Raw genomic sequence first — 25,023 nt, 5'->3', positions numbered from 1 at the left:
GAATGAGCAAATGGACTGGACCACTTTTAGAGGCTGGAGTATTTCCTTATACCATGTGAGATTGATTTTTGAGGACAGTTTACCACTGGAAGCTTTTGCAAAACTAAGGTCATTTTTACAGTATACATAACCTCTGCTGTGTTTGTTGATACTGTAAGTTTACATTTTCTTATGACTCTTTTTAAGTAGAGCACCCCTGTGTTTAGGAAAACTAGAGCTATTGTAATGCCTTTGAGTTTGCTTGGCAGATTGCTGGGACTTGAACTACTGAGCTTATCTAAAAGCCTGAGAGGGCCTTGCAGCCTCTTTTAGAGAGTGTAGGTAAAGGCTTGTTTTCCCTCAAATGGCTTATCTCTGATTGTAAGAACCATGGCTCTAATGTTTGTCTATAGAAAACAGAATGTTTTTGGCCGGGCGCGGTGGCTCACGCCTGTAATCCCAGCACCCTGGGAGGCTGAGGAGGGCAGATCACCTGAGGTCAGGAGTTCAAGACCAGCCTGGCCATGGTGAAACCCCGTCTCTACTAAAAATACAAAAAAATGTAGCCGGGCATGGTGGTGTGCACCTGTAATCCCAGCTACTTGGGAGGCTGAGGCAGGAGAATCGCTTGAACCTGGGAGGCAGAGGTTGCAGTGAGCTGAGATTGCACCACTGCACTCCAGCCTGGGCAAGAAGAGTGAAACTGTCTCAAAAAAAAAAAAAAAAGAAAAGAAAAAAGAAAATAGGATGTTTTTATTGGTTTGAAGCAACATAAGAAAAATAATGAGAATGTAGTGATATTTTCCTAAGACTAAATTAATTCCATGTAAATTCCATCAATAAACAATCATTAAGTGTCTGTTATATGCCAGGCATGTTCTAGGTCTTGGAGATATATCAGCAAACAAAATAGGCAAAAATTCCCATGCTGTTGTATTTGTTTTCTATTACTACATAGCAAATGAACACAAATTTAGTGGCTTAACAACAACACCTATTTTTTATCTCTTGATTTCTGTAGTTCAGAAGCCTGAGGTTGGCTTAGCTGGATTCTCTGCCCAGAGTCTCAGCTAGTTGAAATCAAGGTGTCAGCTGGGACTGTTATCTGTGGCTCATGGTCCTCTTCCAAGCTTATTTAGGTTGTTACAGATTTCATTTGCTTGCAATTGGGGTAATTGGATCATGGCTCACTGCAGCCTTGAACTCCTGGCCTCAAGTGATCCTCTCGCCATGGCCTCCAAAAGTGCTGTGAGTACTGTGCCTGGCCAGAAAGAGCTCTTTTACATTTATTTAAACACAGAGTTTTATTTTATATTACTCTTATGCACACATAGAAAATATAAGCAAACAAAGTTGGTTAAGGTATGCTAAAAATTATTTAGGCAGTGAAAACATTAAGCCTGCCAGGTCTACAGCAACTGATTGGAAGATGCCAATGTCTGTAAGAAACAATCTTGATTTTTTTTTTGAGACGGAGTCTTACTCTGTTGCCCAGGCTGGAGTGCAGTGGTGTGATTACAGCTCACTGCAGCCTTAACCTTCTGGACTTGAGGGATCCTCCCACCTCAGTCTCCTGAATACTGGGACTACAGGCATGTACCCCCACACCTGGCTAATTTTTGTAATTTTTTCTTTATAGAGCCAGGGTTTCGCCATGTTGCCCAGGCTGGTCTCAAACACCTAAGTTCAAGCAATCAACCTGCCTTAGCCTTGGCCTCCCAAAGTGCTGGGATTACAGGTGAGAGCCACTGTGCCAGGCCCTTGATTTTTTAAAAGTGCATTTTAGAATGAATTATAATAATTGTTTAATAAATGTTGAAACTTGACAAATAAAAAGGTTATTTAGTGCCCTTCGATTGTTTTGAAGTATCAGTGATCCATGAGCTTTACAGCAGATGGAAAATTTGAGAGCATAAATGATTTTTCCCGACACTTCCAATAAATAGAAAATTAACAGCGTCTAATGGGGAAAAATCCTAAAATCCTTATTTTACAGTCAGATAATGCTGCTAATTGACATTAAGTAGTTTCTTTTCTTTTTTTTTTTTTTTTTTTTTTTTTGAGATGGAGTCTTACTCTGTCACCCAGGCTGGAGTGCAGTGGCACAATCTTGGCTCACTGCACCTCCACCTCCCGGGTTCAAGCAATTCTCCTGCCTCAGCCTCCTGAGTAGCTGGGATTACAGGCGCCCGCCACCATGCCTGGCTAATTTTTGTATTTTTAGTAGAGACAGGGTTTCACTATGTTGGCCAGGCTGGTCTCAAATTCCTGACCTCAGGTGATCCACCCACCTCGGCCTCCCAAAGTGCTGGGATTACAGGCATGAGCCACTGCACCTGGCCAGTAGTTTCTTTAAGATATCTCTGTCGGCCGGGCACGGTGGCTCACGCTTGTAATCCCAGCACTTTGGGAGGCCAAGGCGGGCGGATCACGAGGTCAGGAGATGGAGACCACGGTGAAACCCTGTCTCTACTAAAAATACAAAAAATTAGCCGGGCATGGTGGCGGGTGCCTGTAGTCCCAGCTACTCACTCGGGAGGCTGAGGCAGGAGAATGGCGTGAACCCAGGAGGCGGAGCTTGCAGTGAGCCGAGATTGCACCACTGCACTCCAGCCTGGGCGACAGAGCGAGATTCCATCTCAAAAAAAAAAAAAGTTATCTCTGTCATGATGAATTTTGAGTCAGTCAGTTTCTTTCACCAAAAGCCAGTGTAAGGTTGAGTGAGTTGGAGGCTGGTGAAAAGAAAGTGAGATGAAATCCTTTCTCCTCTGTTTCATTATTCTGATTCTTCCATGGTTTTGAAATTGCCATCCCTTCATTGCTGTGGCAGACCTTTTAATGACTGAGCTTCAATGATAAGAAACATCAATTCTCCTAAAAGTAACACATTCCTGAAAATAACCGATCTCTAGATATTAAGGCATATTGGGAAGCATCTTCTCAGAACCCTTCCTAGATCTCCAGTCTTACTTGCATGCACTTTCTCCCCACCCTCCAGCCTACAGACTTCTTCACAGCACTTCTCACCCAATGCTGAGGGACTCCCCAACTAGACTTTGCCTCCTTAACAGTAGAATGGATGGCTTCTTTGCTTTTTATTCCTACACAGCATTCCTTGCTTTTGCATATCCTCAATAGAAGTTTGTTAATAAATGAATGGATCTGACTCTTAAAGAAGAGAGGAGGAAAAATTGAAATATGTGAAAGAAGATGCATGGTTTGTGAATTAGAAGCAACCAAGGGTAGACACTGCCAGGTTACTGATATCCACAGTAAAGTTGGTTAGGGTACTTTAAAGAGTAGGATAGCAAAAGATAGATATTTGGCAAGAGATTTTGGCATTTAGTGGGTACTACAGGGGAAAATGTTATCAACAATTGCTTATAAGACTGATTTTGGCGCATATGTTTTGTGTTCCTTCGGGGTTTTTTTGTTTGTTTGTTTTTCATGATCCACTCAACAAACATTTAAGCCCGTTTGATGTGCTAACTACTGTTTTAGGTACAAAAGAAGGAAGTGTAGACAAACAAGTGAGTAGAAATCCTTCTTTTCTAACAAGATCCCAGCTGGTAGTTGGTTGGCTAATGAAGAAAGCTGGTTAAAGCAGAAAATCATCTGTTTTAGTCTATTCCAGCAGCTATAACAAAATACCATAAACTGGGTGGCTTATAAACAGCAGAAATTTATTTCTCACAGTTCTAGAGGCTGGGAAGTGCAAGATCAAGGTGCAGGCAGATTCAGTGTCTGGTGAGGGTTCACTTTCTGATTCATAGATGGTCCGCCTCATTGTGACTTCACATGGTGGAAGGGGAGAGGGTTCTCTCGTGGACAGCAATCCATTAATGTGGGCTCCACCCTCATGACCTAGTCACCTTCCAAAAACCCTGTACCTCCTAATACCATCACTGTGGGGGTTAAAATTTCAACATATACATTTGGGGAAGACAAAGACATTTAGATCCTAGCAATTATACAAACATATTTTAACATAAGAAGACATAATCATCCTTTGAGTGGAAATGGCCAGGAAAAAAAAAAAAAGAAAAAAGATTTAAGGAAATTACAAGCATTTGTCAAAGGATAGTTTCTTTTCTTTAATATGGAGCAAGTGTTTGTGGATAATCTGTGCACAATCCTTTTAGAAGTTTTCTAGTTGTATTTCATTCATTTCATTCAACGTTTAGGCAATGGTTATTTATTTATTTATTTTTAAACTCACTTTTACTGAGTCCTCCAAAATATTCAGGATAGCTTTTGGAGGGATAATCACATCTTTCTTTTTTTCTGAGACGGAGTCTTGCTCTGTCGCCCAGGCTGGAGTGCAGTGGTGCGATCTCAGCTCACTGCAAGCTCCGCCTCCCGGGTTCACGCCATTCTCCTGCCTCAGCCTCTCTGAGTAGCTGGGACTACAGGCGCCCGCCACCATGCCCGGCTAATTTTTTCTATTTTTGGTAGAGACGGGGTTTCACCGTGGTCTTGATCTCCTGACCTCATGATCCGCCCGCCTCGGCCTCCCAAAATGCTGGGATTACAAGCGTGAGCCACCGCGCCTGGCCCACATCTTTCATTTTCTATCATATTTCATCAGTTTATGTAATAAAGACAAGAATAAGTCAGTACAGTTCAAGAAAATTCAGAATTATAGTTGGTAGATTATGAGTCCACTGACTATAGTTCTGAATTTTCTTTCTTACGTAAGCTATGTGTCTTATTTAGAATTTCTAGTTTCTTTTCTTTAATGTGGAACAAGAATTTGTGGATAGTCTGTACGTAATCCTTTTAGGAGTTTTCCAGTTATATTTCATTCATCCCATCAACATTTAGGTCAATAGATATTTTTTTAAAAAACTACTCACTTGTACTGAGTCCTCCAAAATATTCAGCATGGCTTTTGGAAAATAATCACCTTTCATTTTCTATTCATATTTCATCAGTTTCTGTTACAAAGACAAGAATAAATGGCGTAAACATATTTGGGAAAAAACACAATGATCTTGGTAAGATTCAGTTCAATTGGTAAGAGTGGAGGTACTTGGACATACTAGAGAGCCTAGTAGTATTTAGTAGTAACCTTGATGGGTCAATAGCAATGGAGAGTGTCCTGTAATCTAGTGAGTGGTTTACGCAGAGGTCAGTTATAAGAGTTTCTATTGTATTCAACAACGAAGATAAATAAGTACCATATAAATATGGCTTTATGCCCAAATTCAAGAAGGGGCTATTAATTCTTCCTGGGGTGTTATGAAAGAGTCACAGCTGCTATTTTTACAGCAGATTTCTAATCTCTCAAAGGAATGTATTAATAAAAATAGCCAACATTTCTTAAACTCTCATTATGTACAGGCATTATTCTAAGTATCTGACATGGATTAACTCATTTAATCTTTCCAACAATCCAAAGAAGAAATTTCTATAATATTTCCATTTTACAGATGAGGTAATGAGGCACAGAGAAGTTAAAGTGACTTGCCCAGAGTCACAGAGCTAAGAAATATAAATGGTATAGTGGAATTAGAACCTAGTCCATCTTGATTCCACAGCCAGAACATGACTGATAAATATTGAAATCCTTCCAGCACCAAATGATTCCTTTTCTTACAGAGAATGGCAGGCTGTTTATTGTAATGGAATATTGTGATGGAGGGGATCTCATGAAAAGGATCAATAGACAACGGGGTGTGTTATTTAGTGAAGATCAGGTAAAAACTTCTAATTTGTTTTTTAATTTTATGTATGTGTGGTGGGGGGAGAATTAAATTTATAATGTCATAAGTAGTAGACTATGTTGATATAAAGCATGTGTTTTGGTAGAGAAATTCAAACCATAAAATAGTGGATCAATATTCTTGGTAGATTTAGTCCAGAACAAGTTTGCAATTGAACTTAAACTGAATTGTTTTTTAGAGAGTGAGATTTTCTTGAGAAAAGATAGTCTGTTTGGACAATCTCATGTAGGATGCCTCTGAGATAAGTCTTCATGGTTAAAAAAAAATCTGAATGTGAGTGTTCCTTAGCCATTTAACATATGACATATTTATAGCTTCACTGTTTTCTCTTTTACCATTGGGTGCTCTGTTTTAAACTAGATATCCCACTTTGCTAGGGAGGATAGAAGCTTGTCTTGGCAATGCCTATTTAGTTTCATTGTTTATTAAGACTGGGAGATAAAAGATGAAGAATAATGGCCTCTCCCACTTTCTCTTTGCACAAATGTATTTCTCTTCTATACTCCAAGCCTCCTTGGAACCCTCTTGGGAGTGGTACTCATGAAGGAGACAGGTTTGTGTGTGTGGAGAGGAATCTGAATTAGCTCCTATATGATTGATGGTAAGGCCATTGCCGCAAGAAGCACACAGGAAAGGCCCACCATCTTTCCTTTGGCCATTTGTTTCTTTGTTCTATTTTAGCATGTAAGAGCATCATGCCCATAGAATTTCCTCTTAAAGTTGAATATTTTGAATATATGAAGGATTAAAGAATCAATATCTCTAACTTCTGTAAGATTAATCAAGCATTCTTTGTATGCTCATTTATATTATATATTAAATTCCATATTGATAGAAACCCTTTTTTCTTATCTAGGTATTATTTTGCCACATTTTATAAAAATGCTTCTCATGACAAAATTTTGAGTTACATTTCTTTTTGTTGGGAATGAACTAAAATTACAACTGAATATTAGTGTCTGGAATATAGCTTTATTCCTATTATTTTCCTCTTTCTGTATAATTTGGCAGACAAAGAACCAGTGAAATTTTAGAATAGTTTAAATAAATCTCTGTAGGCATAGAACACATTTTCATAAAGAGGCTTATGGTCAACAAAGATAAAATCAAATCATGACTTAGAAATAAAATTAAACTTCAAAGGTAAAGTATTTGTTGGTTTTATATTAGATATATCGATATTTTATTACAATTCCTAACAACCTCACAGATCCCCCATTTCTTCCTCCTTCTCTCCCCACCCTTGTCACCCTCCTTCCACTGTAAAGGAAGAACCAATGGCTCCCAGGTTATCAGGAAACAGGGCTGCTTGTGTACTATTTACAATGCAGTTAGCACCCCAGGGTTAAGTAGGAACAAAAGAAAATCATGAACGGCAGGCCTCTTTCCCTTGCTTCTACTTATCTTTTTCTGCATGTGGAATTTCCCTTGATACCAGTGATATTTGGATTACTTTTCTGTGCCTCCATTTTTTTAGTTGTAAAATGAAAATAATATGATAAAGTGTACTTATTAACTTCATTCCTATAAATACGCATACACTATATGTGTGTGTGTGTGTGTGTGTGTGTATAATTTCTTTTCTTTCTTTTTGCATGTTACCATGAAGACATTTCAGTGACTACCAGGCTATTCAGTGGCTTTGTTTTGTGTTCTCTCTATAGATCCTTGGTTGGTTTGTACAGATTTCTCTAGGACTAAAACATATTCATGACAGGAAGATATTACACAGGGACATAAAAGCTCAGGTAACAGCTCAGAGAGAAGACTAAGACAGAACTGATCTTTTGTTGAAGTACCTCAAACAACATGACATTTTCTCCATTTATAGAACATTTTTCTTAGCAAGAATGGAATGGTGGCAAAGCTTGGGGACTTTGGTATAGCAAGAGTCCTGAATAAGTAAGTACTTTGAAAATAATTTTTCTTTCTAGTCAAAATAGCCCAAATATGTATTTTTAGGTATCATGGATTAAGAAGATATTAAAATCTTGGTTGTCTAAATAATTCTAGGTAGCTTTATGTAAATGCATTATATCAGATGGTACTTTGAGATTAAAATTCTCAAGATAAATCGTGGTGTAATAGAATGATGTTGCTAATATTCTGTAGTGTGATTCCAGTTTATCAAATATGGATGTGACTGTAATACACATAAAGCTAGAGAGAATTCAGTGAAATAGGCAGGTTTACACTTCTTAATGAAAAAAGTCAAACTCTGTAAAATATTTGAAGAGATTTATTCTGAGCCAAATATGAGTGACCAAAGGTCCATGCCTGTGACATAGCCCTTGGGAGATCCTGAGAACATGTACCCAAGGTGGCCAGTCTACAGCTTGGTTTTGTACATTTAGGGAGATGCAAGACATCAATAAGATGTACATGGGTTTGGTCCAGAAAAGCAGGACAACTCAAAGCTGGGAAGAATGGGAGGGAGCTTCCAGGTTATAGGTGGATTAAAAACTTTTCTGATTGGCAATTGATTGAAAGAGTCTATCTAAAGACCTGGAATTAGTGGAAGGGAGTGTCTGGGTTAAGATAAGGGGTTGTGGAAATGAAGGTTTTTATTATGCAGATGAAATCTCCAAGTAGCAGGCCTCAGAGAGAATAGATTGTAAATGTTTCCTCTTATCAGATTTAAAAAGGTGCCAGACTCTTAGTTAATTTTTTCCTGGATCAGGAAAAAGCCTTGGAAAAAGAAGGGAATTTTCTTCAGAATGTAGATTTTCCCCACAAGAGATACCTTTGCAGGACTATTTCAAGATATGGACAAAGAAACATGATTTGGGGTAAAATATTTTGATTTCTTTCAGGCCTGCTATCTGTCATGTGATGTTATACTAGAGTCAGGCTGGACTTTGGTATCTTATTGCTACAAGGAGTCTGCTTTGTCAGTCTTAAGGTCTGTTTTAATGTTAATGCTGGTCAACTGTGCCTGAATTCCAAAGGGGAGGAGGAGATAATGAGGCACATCCGACCCTGCTTCCCATCATGGCCCAAACTAGTTTTTCAGGTTAACTTTGGAATGTCCTTGGCCAAAGGGAGGGTTTATGAGTTGGTTGGGGGGCTTAGAATTTTATTTTTGGTTTACACACTTTCTAGCAGAATAAATTGGTGCACCTGTTTGGAAGACAATTTGGTGGCAATATATATCAAGAGATTTTTAAATATTCTATTTCTGGGAATTTCTTCCAAGGGAATAATTTGAAATTTGGAATAACGTAAATGCCTAAATAATTGGGAAATGGTTAAATTTAATAAAGCTTGGCAATGGCCATGGCCATATACCTGAATATATCATAAACATTTATGGTTTTGAAGACTTCTTGATAACTTTGTTATACTAAGTAAAGAAAATGGAATTCTGAATTTTAAATACATTGTGATCACAGTTATGTGAAAAATATGTGTGGAAAAAAGACAGGAAGGAAATATATCAGAATTTTAACAATAGTTGTTTTGGGTGCTAAGATTCTGGGTAACTTTTTTCTCCCTTATTCATTTTTGTATTTTCCAAGTTTTAAATCATGAGGTTGCAATTTGATAATCTCTACATCTGAGAGATTTTTATAACATGATAATTTCATCTCTTTGTGGAGTCTTTAAGCCATAAAAAATATATTTTAATGTGTAAATTTTTGGGAGGTGAATTGTAAGTTTAAAAATCAGCTGATTTAGTTACTTTATCAACATACAGTGTTTTGCTTTCTTCTAACACATGTATGCATCAAATCTTGTGTTATCCATTTTCACATTTTTTCTTGCATGTCCGTGTCTTAAGACTTTTCTTACTCCAATAAAAAATCATGCTGATATATTATTTAATATTATTTACTAGTTCCATGGAACTTGCTCGAACTTGTATTGGAACACCTTACTACCTGTCCCCAGAGATCTGTCAGAATAAACCCTACAACAATAAAACGTAAGTTGCTGACTCTTAGTTTGAAAGTGTCAGTAAAATCTGATGGATGACACTGAATGAAGATTCCAGAAACTAAAATTCAAATCTCTTCTCTCTTTCTTATGGTACTTTTGTAATTTCATTTTCTTCATGTGTGAAATTGTTTCGGACCAAACTGAGGGTTGGGCTGCTATTTCTCGCGGTCCAATATGAGATGCAGATGAACTGGGGAGGAAGAGAGTTTTTATTTCTGTAACCAGTACAGGGAGAAGGCCTGGAAATTATCACCAGACCAATTCAAAATTACAAAGTTTTTCAGAGCGTATACACCTTTTAAGCTATATGTCTATGTGTAAGTGTGCATTCATTTAAAGACATAGTGATTAACTCCTTTTAATCTATAACTAAGCTCTGAGTCCTGAAGACTTTCTTCTGGAGCCTCAGTAAGCTTACTTAATCTAAATGGGTCTAGGTCCTGGGGTGATTACCCTTATTTTGTCTCCTGCTAAATCATGGAGGTTTAGGGAGTTCCTTCAGACCTCCAATAAACTTGTTTGTGGAGGCCTGAGGAGTTTCTTCAGACTACCAATAAAACTTGTTTAATCTTAAATGGCTCCTGTTAAGAATTCCTTCATTATTTTGTCATGGTTTAAGGCCCAGGAAAGGCCTAGGCAAAACTCTTGATGGACTTTTGTTACATTACAGCGTTTGTATAAGGGCACTGGCTTTTTTTTTTTTTTTTTTTTGAGACAGAGTCTTGCTCTTGTCACCCAGGCTAGAGTGCAATGGCACGATCTCAGCTCACTGCAACCTCCGCCTCCCAGGTTCAAGCGATTCTCCTGCCTCAGCCTGCTGAGTATCTGGGATTACAGGTGCCTGCCATCATGCCCAGCTAAAGTTTTGTATTTTTAGTAGAGATGGGGTTTCACCATGTTGTCCAGGCTGGTCTCAAACTCCTGACCTCATGATCTGCCTGCCTCAGCCTCCCAAAGTGTTGAGATTACAGGTGTGAGCCACTGTGCCTGGCTGGGCACTGCCTTTTTTAGCTTTTAATATTAACTTCACCACTCAGTCAGTACAGAAACAGTTGTGATGGAGGCCTGCGTTGGTAAGACCTGGCCTGCCACAAAATGGGGATCCCAGTGACTATCTCTGAGCAGTGTTACCTGAAGGTTTCGAACTTGTTTAGAAGAAAGCCATTTCTCTTCATTTAAAGATACAAGTGGTATAAAAAATAACATCGAAAATTGCAGTCACTCTGATGTCCATTTTTGTATTATATGTTCATACCTTTGAAGCACTGTTTAGTCTATTGCAAGAAAAGATTGAAGAGGATGAAGTAGAAGACAGTGTGGTCTGGTGACCGCTCACTGGATTAGGAGCTAGGAATCCTAGTCTTGGCTCAGTTGCCAACTTGACCAAGTCAGTTGACCTCTGTGGGCCTCAGTTCCCTAACTCATAATAATGAGAGTATTGACTAGGTAATCTTCAAGGTGTCTTCTAGCTTTAAAACCCAGTTAGTTTTTATGTATATGATATCAGAGTCTGGTTCTCAGCAATAATTTTTTTGTCTTTTTGAGATGGAGTCTGGCTCTGTCATCCAGGCTGGAGTGCAGTGGCGTGATCTCAGCTCACTGCAATCTCTGCCTCCTGGGTTCAAGAAATTCTTGTGCCTCGGTCTCCCAAGTACCTGGGACTGCAGGCATGCACCACCATGCCCAGCTAATATTTTGTATTTTTAGTAGAGACGGGGTTTCACCATGTTGGCCAGGCTGGTCTTGAATTCTTGACCTCAGGTGATCTTCCCGCCTCGGCCTCTCAAAGTGCTGGGATTCCAGGTATGAGCCACTGCACCTGGCTCTCAGCAGTAATGTTAATGTATACTGCAAGAAAAGGTGAAGAGGAGCTTTTGCTTCCTATAAGGAGAAGGAAAAAAATTTCATTTTTCAAAGCTGGCTGCCATTGAACAAGTTGGCGATAAGGAAGACTGAGTTCCCTTTGGAAGTTAATTGTCCTTTTGTTTAGGAAAAAATGCCCAAGAGATACTTGGCTATTGGACTTTGAAGGAGATAAATGGAAGGCAAAGCTCAGATGATAGAGATTTACAAAAAGAATAGTAAGATTTTCTCTGCATAATAAAATAACAGGGATTTTTTTTTTTGAGACATCCCCTGGCACCAAGAAGTTTGGCCTCAAGTTAGTTGTGCAGGAATTCAGGTAGGGTGTGTTGGACGGAAAGTAGGCTGTTCAGAGCAGGGCATGCCACAGACAGCCTTGGGTCAGCTGCATTGTTTTGTTTGCTTGTACTGCTTTTCGAGAATTTGAATAAACATTTAAATACTGCTGGATATGGTGGCTCATGCCTATAATCCCAGCACTTTGGGAGGCTGAGGGGGATGATCGCTTGAGTCCAGATATTCAAGACCAACCTGGACAACATTGTGAGACCCTGTCACTACATCCAAAAAAAAATTAAATATTGAAAGACTTTAAAATATGCATAGTTTGTACCTCTGAAAATGTGGAAGATCTTAGCAATAATCAGCTGCTGGCTCCATTAGAGGACTGGTTCACCACAGTCCTCAATATGCAGAATGGTCTCAGGCCTGCAACTGGCCCCACCCAACCCCCAGGTGGCTGCAGTACTGGCCTGAGCCCTGGGAGCATATGAATTCTCTACCCTGGCTACAGAGGGTGCTCTGGGAACAGAAGAGAGGTTTGGGTCTGTGGAAGCCCTAGTAAAGACAAAAGTCTGTGTGGTGTGAAATGGTCAGTGAGTTTCTAGAAGGTCTAGAAAGTTCATGTTTGTTTCCTGGATCAGGTGCAGGTGGCTCACACCTGTAATCCCAGCACTTTGGGAGGCCAAGGAGGGAGTATTGCTTGAGCTCAATAGTTTGAGACCAGCCTGAGCAGCATGGCGAAACCTTATTAATGAAAAAAAATTATTTAAAAAATCCCACAAATTTGTTTCTCACCAATCTTACCGTCTATTGTACTTACCGCCTTTTGTACTCAAACCCTTAGTATAAGTCTATCTCTCTCTCCTTCTCTCTGACACACACACACACACATACACACACACCCATGCACAAAGCGTTGCTGCTAGAGGAGCCATTTACCTCACTCCTCACTTTAATGATTCCTTCTTGCTTTGACTCCTTGACTTCTCATTAGACATTTTTTGATCTTTTAGATTTAATTGTGCTTTTTGTTCTATAAAATAACTCCTCAAACCAATCACATATAAATATTTATGAAATACTAAATCTGTAAGGAGCAAAGCTCATGATATATATTTTAAGTATATTTTTAAATGTTTATTGAGAATCAGATACTATGTTTATTACATAATATAACTTTGGTTCTGTCAAAAGCCTTGAGTAGGATATATCTTTCAAAATCAACCAAATATTACCTTTTGAGTCAAAACAAATCCATGTTTGAGTTCTGTCTGCCTCCTCCAAATTGCTCAACACTTCATCACACATACATTGTTTTTGAGCAGGAAGCTGAACTAAATATTAAGCCACCAGGTTGTAGCAAAGTTTGTGTGCCTTTCTTCGACTAGAAATCTGACAAACTACAAATGGTTTTCATTTTACCTCTTATCTTCTAATAAGAATTGATGATATATCTGAAAGCATTTGTAAAAGCTGATCAACTTACATAAAATGGTAAAGTAACACAAATTTAAGGCACTGTAAGGATAAAAGCTTTTATTAAGAATTATGGATATTTTCTTGGCGTGTAAACTCTTATCTTCTTTAGGGATATTTGGTCTCTTGGCTGTGTCTTATATGAGCTCTGCACACTCAAACATCCTGTAAGTATGCTCATTGTCAGACTAATCTTGAATTATTGGAATTGTAGAAAAGAAATTAACTTCTGGGAGAAAAAGGTTAATGTTTGGTTTTATTAGATTGTTAAAAATTATATGGATAAGCTACTTAAAATAATGATAGATGACATGGAAAGATGTCCAAGCAATATTATAAAGTAAAAAGTCCAAGTTGGAGAATAGTATGTGTAGCATATTTCCATTAAAAATAAATTGTGTGGGCTTGGCGTGGTGGCTCATGCCTGTAATCCCAGCACTTTGGGAGGCAGAGGCAGGTGGATCACTTGAGGTCAGGAGTTGGAGACCAACCTGGCTAACATGATGGTGACACCCCATCTCTACTAAAAATACAAAAATTAGCCGGGCATGGTGGTGCGTGCCTGCAGTCCCAGCTAGTTGGGAGGCTGAGGCATGAGAATTGCTAGAACCCAGGAGGCAGAGGCTGCAGTCAGCTGAGATCGCGCCACTGCACTCCAGCCTGGGTGACAGCGAGACTCCATCTCAAAAAAAATAAAAAATAAATAAATAAATTAATTAATTAATTAGTGTATGAATAGATATGTTCAGCAAAAGGAAAATGTACATGGGCAAAGTTCACAGGAAACCAGGCACAAGCTTTTAGGAGTCTTTTCCCAGAAGTCACATGGGATGTGCCAAATCCTCCAGCATTGTTACCCACGTCACCTGTGAAATGCGATCTATAAGAAAGCTCATCGGGGCCGGGCGCGGTGGCTCACGCTTGTAATCCCAGCACTTTGGGAGGCCGAGGCGGGTGGATCACGAGGTCAGGCGATCGAGACCACGGTGAAACCCCGACTCTACTAAAAATACAAAAAGTTAGCCGGGCGTGGTGGCGGGCGCCTGTAGTCCCAGCTACTCGGAGAGGCTGAGGCAGGAGAATGGCGTGAACCCGGGAGGCGGAGCTTGCAGTGAGCCGAGATTGCGCCACTGCACTCCAGCCTGGGCGACACAGTGAGATTCCGTCTCAAAAAAAAAAAAAAAAAAAAAAAAAGAAAGCTCATCGGATATACCCAGTGCCCAGGATTTTTACTGGGGACTGGTCACATAGGCACCCTCTACCTGGCATATGCCAAACTTCCAGACTCCTGGAAAGAAAGCAGGTGTTCAGCATAAACTATTTTGTTCACATAAATAGCTGAGGCAAAGAGAGCCACTCTTAACATTCAGGGAATGGTGGGAATTCTTCTGAAATCTTAGTTCCTAGACACCAGCCATGGGCCAACATTCTAAGCAGGCCTTTCTGAGGAGAGCCTGCTACATCAACTCTTTTCTCCACAGCTGTCATTACTGTTATTAATTATTGTCAAGGGTTGCACAGCCAGTGTCTGACCAAAATGTGTACCGCCTTTTTTTTTTTTTTTTTGAGATGGAGTCTCGCTCTGTTGCCCAGACTGGAGTGCGGTGGCACGATCTCAGCTCACTGCAACCTCCGACTCCTGGGTTCAAGCAATTCTCTTGCCTCAGCCTCCTGAGGAGCTGGGATTACAGGTGCCCACCACCACACCCAGCTAAATTTTTTGTGCTTTTAGTGGAGTCGGTTTCACCATGTTGGCCAGGTTGGTCTTGAACTCCTGACCTCGGGTGATCTGCCCACCTTGGCCTCCCAGAGTGCTGGGATTACAGGCGTGAGCCACCATGCCAGGCCAATGTGTACCTTTATTGCTACACCATGGTGTTGAATATTATTATGTATAAATAACTATTGTTTTCATACAATAGAAGATTTCTGGTCTATGAAGCATTTCAGAGGAAATTAAACAATGTTTATGTTAATTTTAAAAAGCAAGAGATAAAATTTCTTATCAGTATGACCTCAACTTTGTAAAATAAACATCATTTTTAAAAAAGATCAGAAGGAGCTATACCTCTGAGTGGTAAAATTATACATATTTTCCCCTGTCTTTGTAACTTCCTATACCTTCCAGTTTTTTATTATGAGTAAACATTATTTTGATAATAAGACAAAATTAAAACAAAATAAAAACTTGTTTTAAATAACATGGCATCTTGTTGAGTAACTGCAGTATCTGCTTATGAAAGATTAGTTGATGAAAACAATGTAGGGTGGACCATAGTGCTTCTTTTTTATTTTTTGATTGAGACAGGGTCTCACTCTGTCACCCAGGCTGGAGTGCAGTGACGTGATCACGGCTCACTGCAGCTTTGACCGCCTGGGCTTAGACAGTCCTCTTGCCTCAGCCTCCCAAGTAGCTGGGACCACAGGCTCATGCCACCAAGCCCAGCAAATGTTTAAAAACCATGATTTGGAGAGATGAGGTCTATGTTTCCCAGGCTGGTCTTGAACTCCTGGGCTCAAGTGATCCTCCTGCCTTGGCCTCCCAAATTGCTGGAATTACAGGTGACCCTAGTGCTTCTAACTACAATTTAAAAACATTGTTTTGCTTCTTGGTATATTTGTTACTTTAACACTTTTATTATTTGTTACTTTAGTAACTTTTCTCTGATTTAGTATCATTGCTCCTTGTCCTTTCAGTTTGAGGGTAACAACTTACAGCAGTTGGTTCTGAAGATTTGTCAAGCACATTTTGCCCCAGTATCTCCAAGGTTTTCTCGTGAGCTACATTCCTTGATATCTCAGCTCTTTCAAGTATCTCCTCGAGACCGACCATCCATAAATTCCATTTTGAAAAGGCCCTTTTTAGAGAATCTTATTCCCAAATATTTGACTCCTGAGGTGAGTTTTGTGGTGACCGTTTGGATTTTGGCAGAGATTTTGGGTTGCAGGTCCTTGACACGTGTGTTCGGTTTTAGGTCATTCAGGAAGAATTCAATCACATGCTTATATGCAGAGCAGGAGTGCCAGCTTCTCGACATGCTGGGAAGGTGGTCCAGAGTAAGTGTGATTTTGCCGTGCAATCAAAAGTATTTATTACACATGTCTCACACAGAGAGTAATGCAAGGAAATTTCACCAAACATATTGAAAGTGGACATTTAAAAAATACAAGCAGTATAATCAGGAGAAAAATCATCTTGTCAAATGGCAACTAGTGAGTGTGCCTGAAAGTTGTATATCTAGCTCATGCATGACTTGCAGGGTTCCTTCTCATTAGTCAGGAAACCTCCATGAAGCAGAGGACATGCTAATAGAGATGCTTGAAGAGGTTGAGCCCAAACTTAACTTTTGTGTAGTGAAGGGACAGAGTGGGAGAAGGTTGCAGATAGACATGGATGATGAGATGAAACTTATTTTTCTGAAAGAGGATAGACTGGCAATTAAGAATTCTGTTGCAAAAGACCATTGGAGCTGAAGTTAGGATCTTGGGGCCTAATTTGTAACAGTAAGAACTGTTACTTTGTGGTTCCCAAAGAAGGCAGGAGATATTTTATGGTAGTAATAAATAGAGAAAACTATTTTTTTTGTTTTTCGAGATGGAGTCTCGCTCTGTCGCCCAGGCTGGAGTGCAATGGTGCGATCTCCACTCACTGCAAACTCCACCTCCCGGGTTCACGCCATTCTCCTGCCTCAGCCTCCCAAGTAGCTGGGACTACAGCCGCCCACCACCACTCCCTGCTAATTTTTTGTACTTTTTTAGTAGAGATGGGGTTTCACTGTGTTAGCCAGGATGGTCTCGATCTCCTGACCTCGTGATCTGCCCGCCTCGGCCTCCCAAAGTGCTGGGATTACGGGTGTGAGCCACCGCGCCCGGCTGGAGAAAACTATTTTAGTCCTGGTGTCAAGAATCAGCTAAGCTGTGTGTCAGAGGGAGGGGTGCATTAAGAAAGAGAAAATTACTAATTCATTTGATGCTGTGAAAGTCAAAGCCCCAGAATTTAGCTATAACTGAATGCCTGGACTTACAATATCAGGAGGAGCAGAAAACCTCTCAAAGGAATCCATGATTGGGAAATGTTATCCATTGAGATAGAGATTCTAAAATCAAGGAAAGTTAAAGAGAAAATGAATGAGCCTCTTTGCCATTTAATTTGACTGACATTGTTGTATACCAGTCTAGATTGAGAATGTTTAGAAAATAGACAAGTATAGAGTATGGGACAGTGTATTGTCCATATTTCTAATCTAGGTAAGATAGGAGAACAAGAACAATTTTTTTTTTATTGAGATGGGGTCTCACTGTGTTGCCCAGGCTGGTCTCGAACTCCTGAGCTCAAACAATCCTCCTACCTTGGCCTCCCAAATTGCTGGGATTACAGGTGCGAGCCACCTTACCCAGCCCAAGAACAAATTTTGATGGAGATAAAGACAAGCATTAGAAGATCTACTCATATCTCAGTCCCAGCACTTTGGGAGGCCAAGGAGGGCAGATCACTGGAGGCCAGGAGTTTGATGCCAGTCTGGCCAACATGGCCAAACCATGTGTTTACTAAAAATACAAAAATTAGCTGGACCTGGTGGCCCATGCCTGTAATCCCAGCTCTTTGGGTGGCTGAGGCACGAGAATCGCATGAACTCGGGAGGTGAAGGTTGCAGTGAGCTCAGACCCTGCCACTGCACTGTAGCCCGGGTGACAGAGCGAGACTGTCTCAACAAAAAAAAAGGGAGAAGATCTACTCATAAATTCCAAACAATGTGGCATGAATGGAGTGGCCTGATAACCCAAGCTCTAATGACCAAATTTAATAACTTTTATTATTACCCCATACGTATTGTTTCTGTAAATGTTAATATTAATTTCTATTTTTCTGAAAAAAAGTGATGTTATGTATTACTAGAAATATGCAAAGGGACTCTGAAAAAATGTTTTTTTTTCATTTAAAGAAATTGCATATTTTTCATCAGTACTCTCACTGTGTGTAAAATATCTCTGGCTAAAAAGTAAACTTACTGTGTTATGAAATGTAGCTTATGTTTATACTCTTACAAGTATCAGTATTAACGGTTTACAATTTTAAAAAAATTGAAGCTGTTTTATTTTGGTTAATTAAGAGTGTAAAATACAAAAAGTGAGATTCCAGGGAAAGTGCCCACCAAGATCAAGGATATCTGTGCCAATTAAAAGGAATGCTATATTGCATAGAAATGAATGGAGACCACCAGCTGGAGCCCAGAAGGCCAGATCTGTAAGTCATTCTAAACCTTCCTTTGTGTTTTTTAGCTATGGTATATTCTTTTTTTTTTTTTTTTTTTTTTTTTTTTTTTTTTTTTTTTGAGACGGATTCTCGCTCTGTTGCCAGGCTGGAGTGCAGTGGCGCGATCTCGGCTCACTGCAAACTCCGCCTCCCGGGTTCAAGAGATTCTTCTGCCCCAGCCTTCAGAGTAGCTGGGACTACAGACGTGTGCCACCATGCCCAGCTAATTTTTGTATTTTTAGTAGAGACGGGGTTTCACCATATTGGCCAGAATGGTCTCCATCTCTTGACCTCGTGATCCGCCTGCCTGGGCCTCCCAAAGTGCTGAGATTACAGGTGTGAGCCATGGCACCCGGCCCCGGCTAATTTTTGTACTTTTAGTAGAGACAGGGTTTCACCATGTTGGTCAGACTGGTCTCGAACTCCTGACCTTGTGATCAGCCTGCCTTGGCCTCTCAAAGTGCTGGTATTACAGGCATGAGCCACTGCACCCGGCTGTTATATTCTTTTTCTTTAATTTTTTAATTTTTAAAAAAATTTTTGTGGGTACATAGCAAGTGTATATATTTATGGGGTACATGAGATGTTTTGATACAGGCAAGCAATGTGAAATAAGCACATCATGGAGAATGGGGTGTTTGTCCCCTCAAGTATTTATCCTTTGAGTTACAAACAACCCAGTTATACTCTGTAAGTTATTTAAAAATGTACAGTTAAGTTACTATTGACCATAGGCAGTCTATTGTGCTATCAAATAGTAGGTCTTATTCATTCTTTTGTTTTTTTAACCCATTAAGCTATGGTATATTCTGACAGACCTATCTGCACATGTTCATGAGGTACAAGCTTATTGTTTGGAGTCCACAAATTTTGTACTTACAATAAAGTATTCTGTACTGAGCATTATAATAGTATTTTGTTGGACAACTTCTAGTTTTTATATTTTATAAAACCATGCTGTATGCTCTTATAAGTATACTTTAGGCTTAATTTTCTTTTTATAACTGAAATTCTTCTAATTTTTAATAAGATTTTTCTGTATAGGAAAAGGGAGTAACATAGCAACAGAAAACACTCTGCATTTAATATTCTTAATTCTAACATATTATGTATAGGATTGAGAAGTTTTTATGATATAATAGTTGATGTTTCCCTAGTGATTCTTTGTGTTTAATTATTTGAATTCACTTCAGCAGAGTGTTGAATCTTTTAGGTCATACTAGTGAAATGCTTCTGGTATGTAAATGATAAAATGGCTATTGTCTTTTAATTAAAGAATTGTATTTTTAAAGAAGGCTCATGGTAAAATTAGAGAACCATTTGGAAGTGTATTTACTAAGTGTTTACTTGATATATAGACATTTTAGAAAATGTGTTGGTATATAAGCATTTTTAAAAAACTGATTGTTTAAGTTATTGCCCTTTATTTGATAAAGGGCTTATTTATTTATTTATTTATTTTAAAGAGGGTCCTGCTGTGTCACCCAGGCTGGAGTGCAGTGGCATGTTTCAGCTCACTGCAGCCTTGACATATTAGTCTGTTCTCAAACTACTGTAAAGAACTACTTGAGACTGGGTAGTTTATAAAGAAAAGAGGTTTAATTGGCTTACAGTTCTGTAGGCTGTACAGGATGCATTGCCGGGGAGCCCTCAGGAAACTTATAATCATGACAGAAGGGGAAGCAGGCTCATCTTAAATGGCCAGAGCAGGAGGAAGAGAGCGAAGGGGGAGGTGCTACACACTTGTAAACAGCTAGGTCTCTGGAGAACTTACTATCACAAGAACAGTAAGAGGGAAATCTGCCCCCATAATCTAATCACCTTCCACCAGGCCCCTCCTCCAACATCAGGGATTACAATTCAACATGAAATTTGGGCAGGGACACAAATCCAAACCATATCATTCCACCTTTGGCCCCTCCCAATTCCCATGTCCTTCTCACATTGCAAAATATAATTATCCCTTCTCAACAGTCCCCCAAGGCTTAACTCATTTCAGCATTAACTCAAAAGTCCACAATTCAAAGTCTCATCTGAGACAAGTCAGGTCCCTTCCACCTGTGAGTCTGTAAAATAAAAAACAAGTTAGTTACTTCCAAAATACAATGAGGGTACAGGCATTGGGTAAATACACCCATTTCAAAAGGGAGAAATCAGCCAAAACAAAGGGTTTATAGACCCCATGCAAATTCAAAACCTAGCAGAGCAGTCATTAAATCTTAAAGCTCCAAATTCCTTTGACCCCATGTCTCACATCCAGGGCATACTGGTGCAAGGAGTGGGCTCCCAAGGCCTTGGGCAGCTCTGCTCCTGCGGCTTTGCAGACTACAGCCCCTGCGGTTGCTCTCATAGGCTGCTGTTGAGTGTCTGCGGCTTTTCCAGGTGCGTGGTGCAAGCTGTTGTTCAATCTACCCTTTTGGAGTCAGGAGAATGGTGGCCCTCTTCTCACAGCTCCACTAGGCAGTGCCCCAGTGGGGACTCTGTGTGGAGGCTCCAATGCCACATTTCCCCTCTGCACTGCCCTGGTAGAGGGTCCCCCTGAAACAGGCTTCTGCCTGGACATCTAGGCTTTTCTATACATCTTCTGAGATCTTGGTGGAGGCTCCCACACCACAACTCTTGCACTCCGTGCATCTGCAGACTTAACACCATGTGGAAGCCACCAAGATATATGGCTTACACCCTCTGAAGCAACGGCCTGAGCTGTACCTTAGGCTGTTTTAACCATGGCTGGAGCTGGAGCAGCCACAATACAGGACACCGTGTCCTGAGGCTGCACAGAGCAGTGGGGCCCTGGGCTTGGTCCTCAAAGCCATTCTTCCCTCCTAGGCCTCTGGGCCTGTGATGAGAGGGGCTGCCTCAAAGGTCTCTGAAATGCCTTCAAGGCATTTCCCCCATTATCTTGGCTAGCAACATTTGACTCCTCTTTATTTTTGAAAATTTCTGCAGCTGGTTTGAATTGCTCCCCAGAAAATGGGTTTTTCTTTCCAGGCTGCAAACTTTCCTAACTTTTACACTCTGCTTCTCTTTTAAGTATAAGCTCCAGTTTTACATCATTTATTTGCTCACAAATATGACCATAGGGTGCTAGAGCAGCCAGGCCACATCTTGAATACTTTGTTGCTTAGAAATTTCTTCTATCAGATGCCCTAAATCATCACTCTCAAGTTCAAAGTTCCACAGATCCCTAGGGTAGTGGCACAATGCATCCAACCTCTTTGCTAATTCATAACAAAAGTGTTCTTTTCTCCATTTCCCAATAAGTTCCTCATTTCCATCTGAGACTTCCTTAGCCTGGACTTCATTGACCATATCACTATCAGCATTTTGGTCACTATGATTTTAACAAGTCTCTAGGACATTCCAAACTTTCCATCATCTTCCTGTCTTCTTCTGAGCCCTCCACACTCTTCCAACCTCCTCCAATTACCCAGTTGCAAAGTCACTTCCACATTTTCAGGTATCTTTATACAATACCCCACTCCTGGTACCAATGTACTGTGTTAGTCTGTTCTCATACTGCTATAAAGAACACCTGAGACTGGGTAATTTATAAAGAAAAGACATTAAATTGGCTCACAGTTCTGCAGGCTGTACATGAAGCATGGCTGGGGAGGCCTCAGGAAATTTATAATCACAGCAGAAGGGGAAGCAGGCTCATCTTACATGCAGGAGGAAAAGAGTGAAGGGGTAGCTGCTACAAACTTTTGAACAACCAGATCTCATGAAAACTCACTCACTATCACAAGAACAGCAAGGGGGAAATCTGCCCCCATGATCCATTTACCAGGCCTCATCTCCCAACATCGGGATTGCAATGCAACATGATATTGGGCAGAGACACAAATCCAAAGCATATCACTCGACCTCCCAGGCTCAAGTGATCCTCCCACCTCAGCCTCCTGAATAGCTAGTACTACCGGTATGCGCCATGATGCCCAGCTAGTTTTTATTTTTTGTAGAGTCAGGGTCTCACTGTGTTGCCCAGGCTGTTCTCGAACTCCTGGGCTCAAGTGATATACCTGCCTCAGCCTCCCAAAGTGCTGGGATTATAGGCGTGAGCCACTATGCCTAGCCTAAGGGCTTAATTTTATTAAAGAAATAAGAAAAGTATGTTGTGATTCAGAGGACTCTTTATCAGACCTGTAGAAGAGAAAACACATCTAAAAGATTTGAGGATGAATTAAGTTACGAGAACTGTTGAACACACTGACATTTTTCTACTTCCTTGAAAAGGTAAAATTGATTTCCGCAGGAACTACTTCTGATATTCCTATTACTGTTGGGATGTTAGAGAAAATTTTAAAGAAACTGTTTATTGCCTTTCTATACTTTTCTATATTTCTTACCACTTTTCAATAAGTCATTAGTAGCATTTTCTTCTAGGTTGTATACAGGTGAAATTGTAAAACAAAGAAAACTACTTCTTGCTTTAAAAGATTTTAAAGGCTGGGCGCGGTGGCTCACGCTTGTAATCCCAGCACTTTGGGAGGCCGAGGTGGGCGGATCAGGAGGTCAGGAGATCGAGACCACGGTGAAACCCCATCTCTACTAACAATATAAAAAACTAGTTGGGCGTGGCGGCGGGCACCTGTAGTCCCAGCTACCCGGGAGGCTGAGGCAGGAGAATGGCGTGAACCCGGGAGGCGGAGCTTGCAGTGAGCTGAGATTGTGCCACTGCACTCCAGCCGAGTCGACAGAGTGAGACTCCGTCTCAAAAAAAAAAAAAAAAAGATTTTAAAAATAGGCTGGTGCAGTGGCTTACACCTGTAATCCAACACTCTGGGAGGCTGAGGCAGGAGGATTGTTTCAGCCCAGGAGTTCGAGACCAGCCTGGTCAACACATTGAGACCCCACCTTTACAAAAAGTAAAATTAAAAAAAAAATTAGCTGGGCATGGTGGCATGTGCCCATAGTCCCAGTTACTTGGGAGGATGAGGCAGGAGATCTCTGGAGCCCAGGAGTTTGAAGCTGCAATGAGGTATGATCACACCACAGCCCTGCAGGCTGGGTGACAGAGTGAGATCCTGTCTCAGAATTTAAAAAGAAAAGAAAATATTTTAAAAATAAACATATCATTTGTATTTAGATAAATGAACTAAATTTTATACATTTACTTAAATATTTAAATAGAAGTATATGAAAGTGCCATTTTTCTAGATTAATGGTGGTCAATTCTGTGCAATTTCTTTTTTTTTTTTTTTTTTTTTTTTTTTTTTGGGACGGAGTCTCGCTCTGTCACCCAGGCTGGAGTGCAGTGGTACGATCTTGGCTCATTGCAAGCTTTGTCTCCTGGGTTTGCATCATTCTCCCGAGTAGCTGGGACTATAGGCGCTCACCATCACACCCGGCTAATATTGTTTTTGTATTTTCAGTGGAGACGGGGTTTCACCATGTTGGCCAGGATGGTCTCGATCTCCTGACCTCGTGATCTGCCTGCCTCAGCCTCCCAAAGTTCTGGGATTACAGGCGTGAGCCACCGTGCCTGGCCAATTATGTGCAATTTCATATGGTCCAATCTAACATACATGAAACATATAGCAGTAAAAACAAAGAATATAACATGTTACTTCTTTACATGAGGACACTGGTTTTAATTGTTCTTGTTATTCATATTCCCAACTATTAGTTCCTAGGTCTTTCCAGTAGTTTTATCTTTTTTTCTCTTTTTATTATTAACTGTAAACTAGACAGAGTTGCCACGCTTTACGTTAAATTGACCCCACTTTGCACTTTAGCAAGAAGATCTTGACTGGCTTTTATATCTTAATTTGATCTGTTTCTTGTCTTCTAGCTCAGTGGCTTCTACTCAGTTCTAAGATAAACTGTCATTTCTGGTTCTCCTGTTCTCATTCTGTTCTGGTTAGGAAGGGTGGTGGGGGCTGGGATGGTGATATGCCCATGATGGCTGTTATATGACCTTTTTTTATATTTTCTCTGGAAGAATGATTCTGATTCAGCATCTTCTTTCCTTTAAGTCATGATGCCATTTTGCATTTAGTCAATTTATCAGAAACTAAAAATGTTACAAACCCCCATATGTATGAGTTTCACTATACTTTTTATTTCCCTGTAAAGTATGGTAAGGTATAAATGAGTTTATGAAAAATAGAAAATAATAATTCTGAGTTTAGTTTTGGATCTTAGGTTGGCTGGGCATATTCACTAGCTAAGTATTTTTCACATACTAGCCATGAAGTATGCATGATTCATATCCATACCTCAGCAAAATTGTAAACTACTATACTATCTAGTAGTTAGATCTTTTTGTACTCTAGGATTTGGGGACTCCAAGATTATTTTATTCTGGAAAAAAAAGTATAGAAGAAAAACAGCAAAAATACACCTTCAGTGCCTTATCTTAGCTATGGTCACTGTCATATTGTCAAGTATTATAAATTTGTATTATGGTTTTTTTTTTTTTGAGATGGAGTCTCACCCACGTTGCGCAGGTTGGAGTGCAGTGGCATGATCTCAGCTCACTGCAACCTCCACCTCCTGGGT

At 40.1% G+C, this 25,023-nt stretch overlaps 1 protein-coding gene across 12 annotated transcripts in view; it reads left to right on the top strand.

Annotated features, from left to right (window-relative positions):
- NEK5 (NIMA related kinase 5) overlaps window positions 1–25,023 on the top strand; it is a 105,146-nt gene that overhangs the window by 11,772 nt on the left and 68,351 nt on the right. For 8 of the 12 annotated variants that reach the window (XM_063619216.1, XM_063619212.1, XM_063619218.1 and 5 more), the window contains exons 4-11: window positions 5,581–5,678; window positions 7,370–7,453; window positions 7,537–7,607; window positions 9,544–9,630; window positions 13,378–13,432; window positions 15,963–16,163; window positions 16,241–16,322; window positions 18,377–18,510. In XM_063619216.1, the coding sequence (XP_063475286.1) occupies window positions 5,581–5,678; window positions 7,370–7,453; window positions 7,537–7,607; window positions 9,544–9,630; window positions 13,378–13,432; window positions 15,963–16,163; window positions 16,241–16,322; window positions 18,377–18,510 (812 nt within the window). Of the gene's footprint in view, window positions 1–1,618; window positions 1,718–5,580; window positions 5,679–7,369; window positions 7,454–7,536; window positions 7,608–9,543; window positions 9,631–13,377; window positions 13,433–15,962; window positions 16,164–16,240; window positions 16,323–18,376; window positions 18,511–25,023 lie in introns of all 12 variants that reach the window. The other 4 variants (XM_063619214.1, XM_063619213.1, XM_063619217.1 and 1 more) reach the window with 1 other exon arrangement.

This window comes from Symphalangus syndactylus, chromosome 15 (genome assembly GCF_028878055.3).
Source record: "Symphalangus syndactylus isolate Jambi chromosome 15, NHGRI_mSymSyn1-v2.1_pri, whole genome shotgun sequence".
In the NCBI taxonomy this organism is placed as follows: Eukaryota; Metazoa; Chordata; class Mammalia; order Primates; family Hylobatidae; genus Symphalangus; species Symphalangus syndactylus.
The sequence above is the reverse complement of the archived record's forward strand: the minus strand, read 5'-3'. Positions and strand labels throughout refer to the sequence as shown.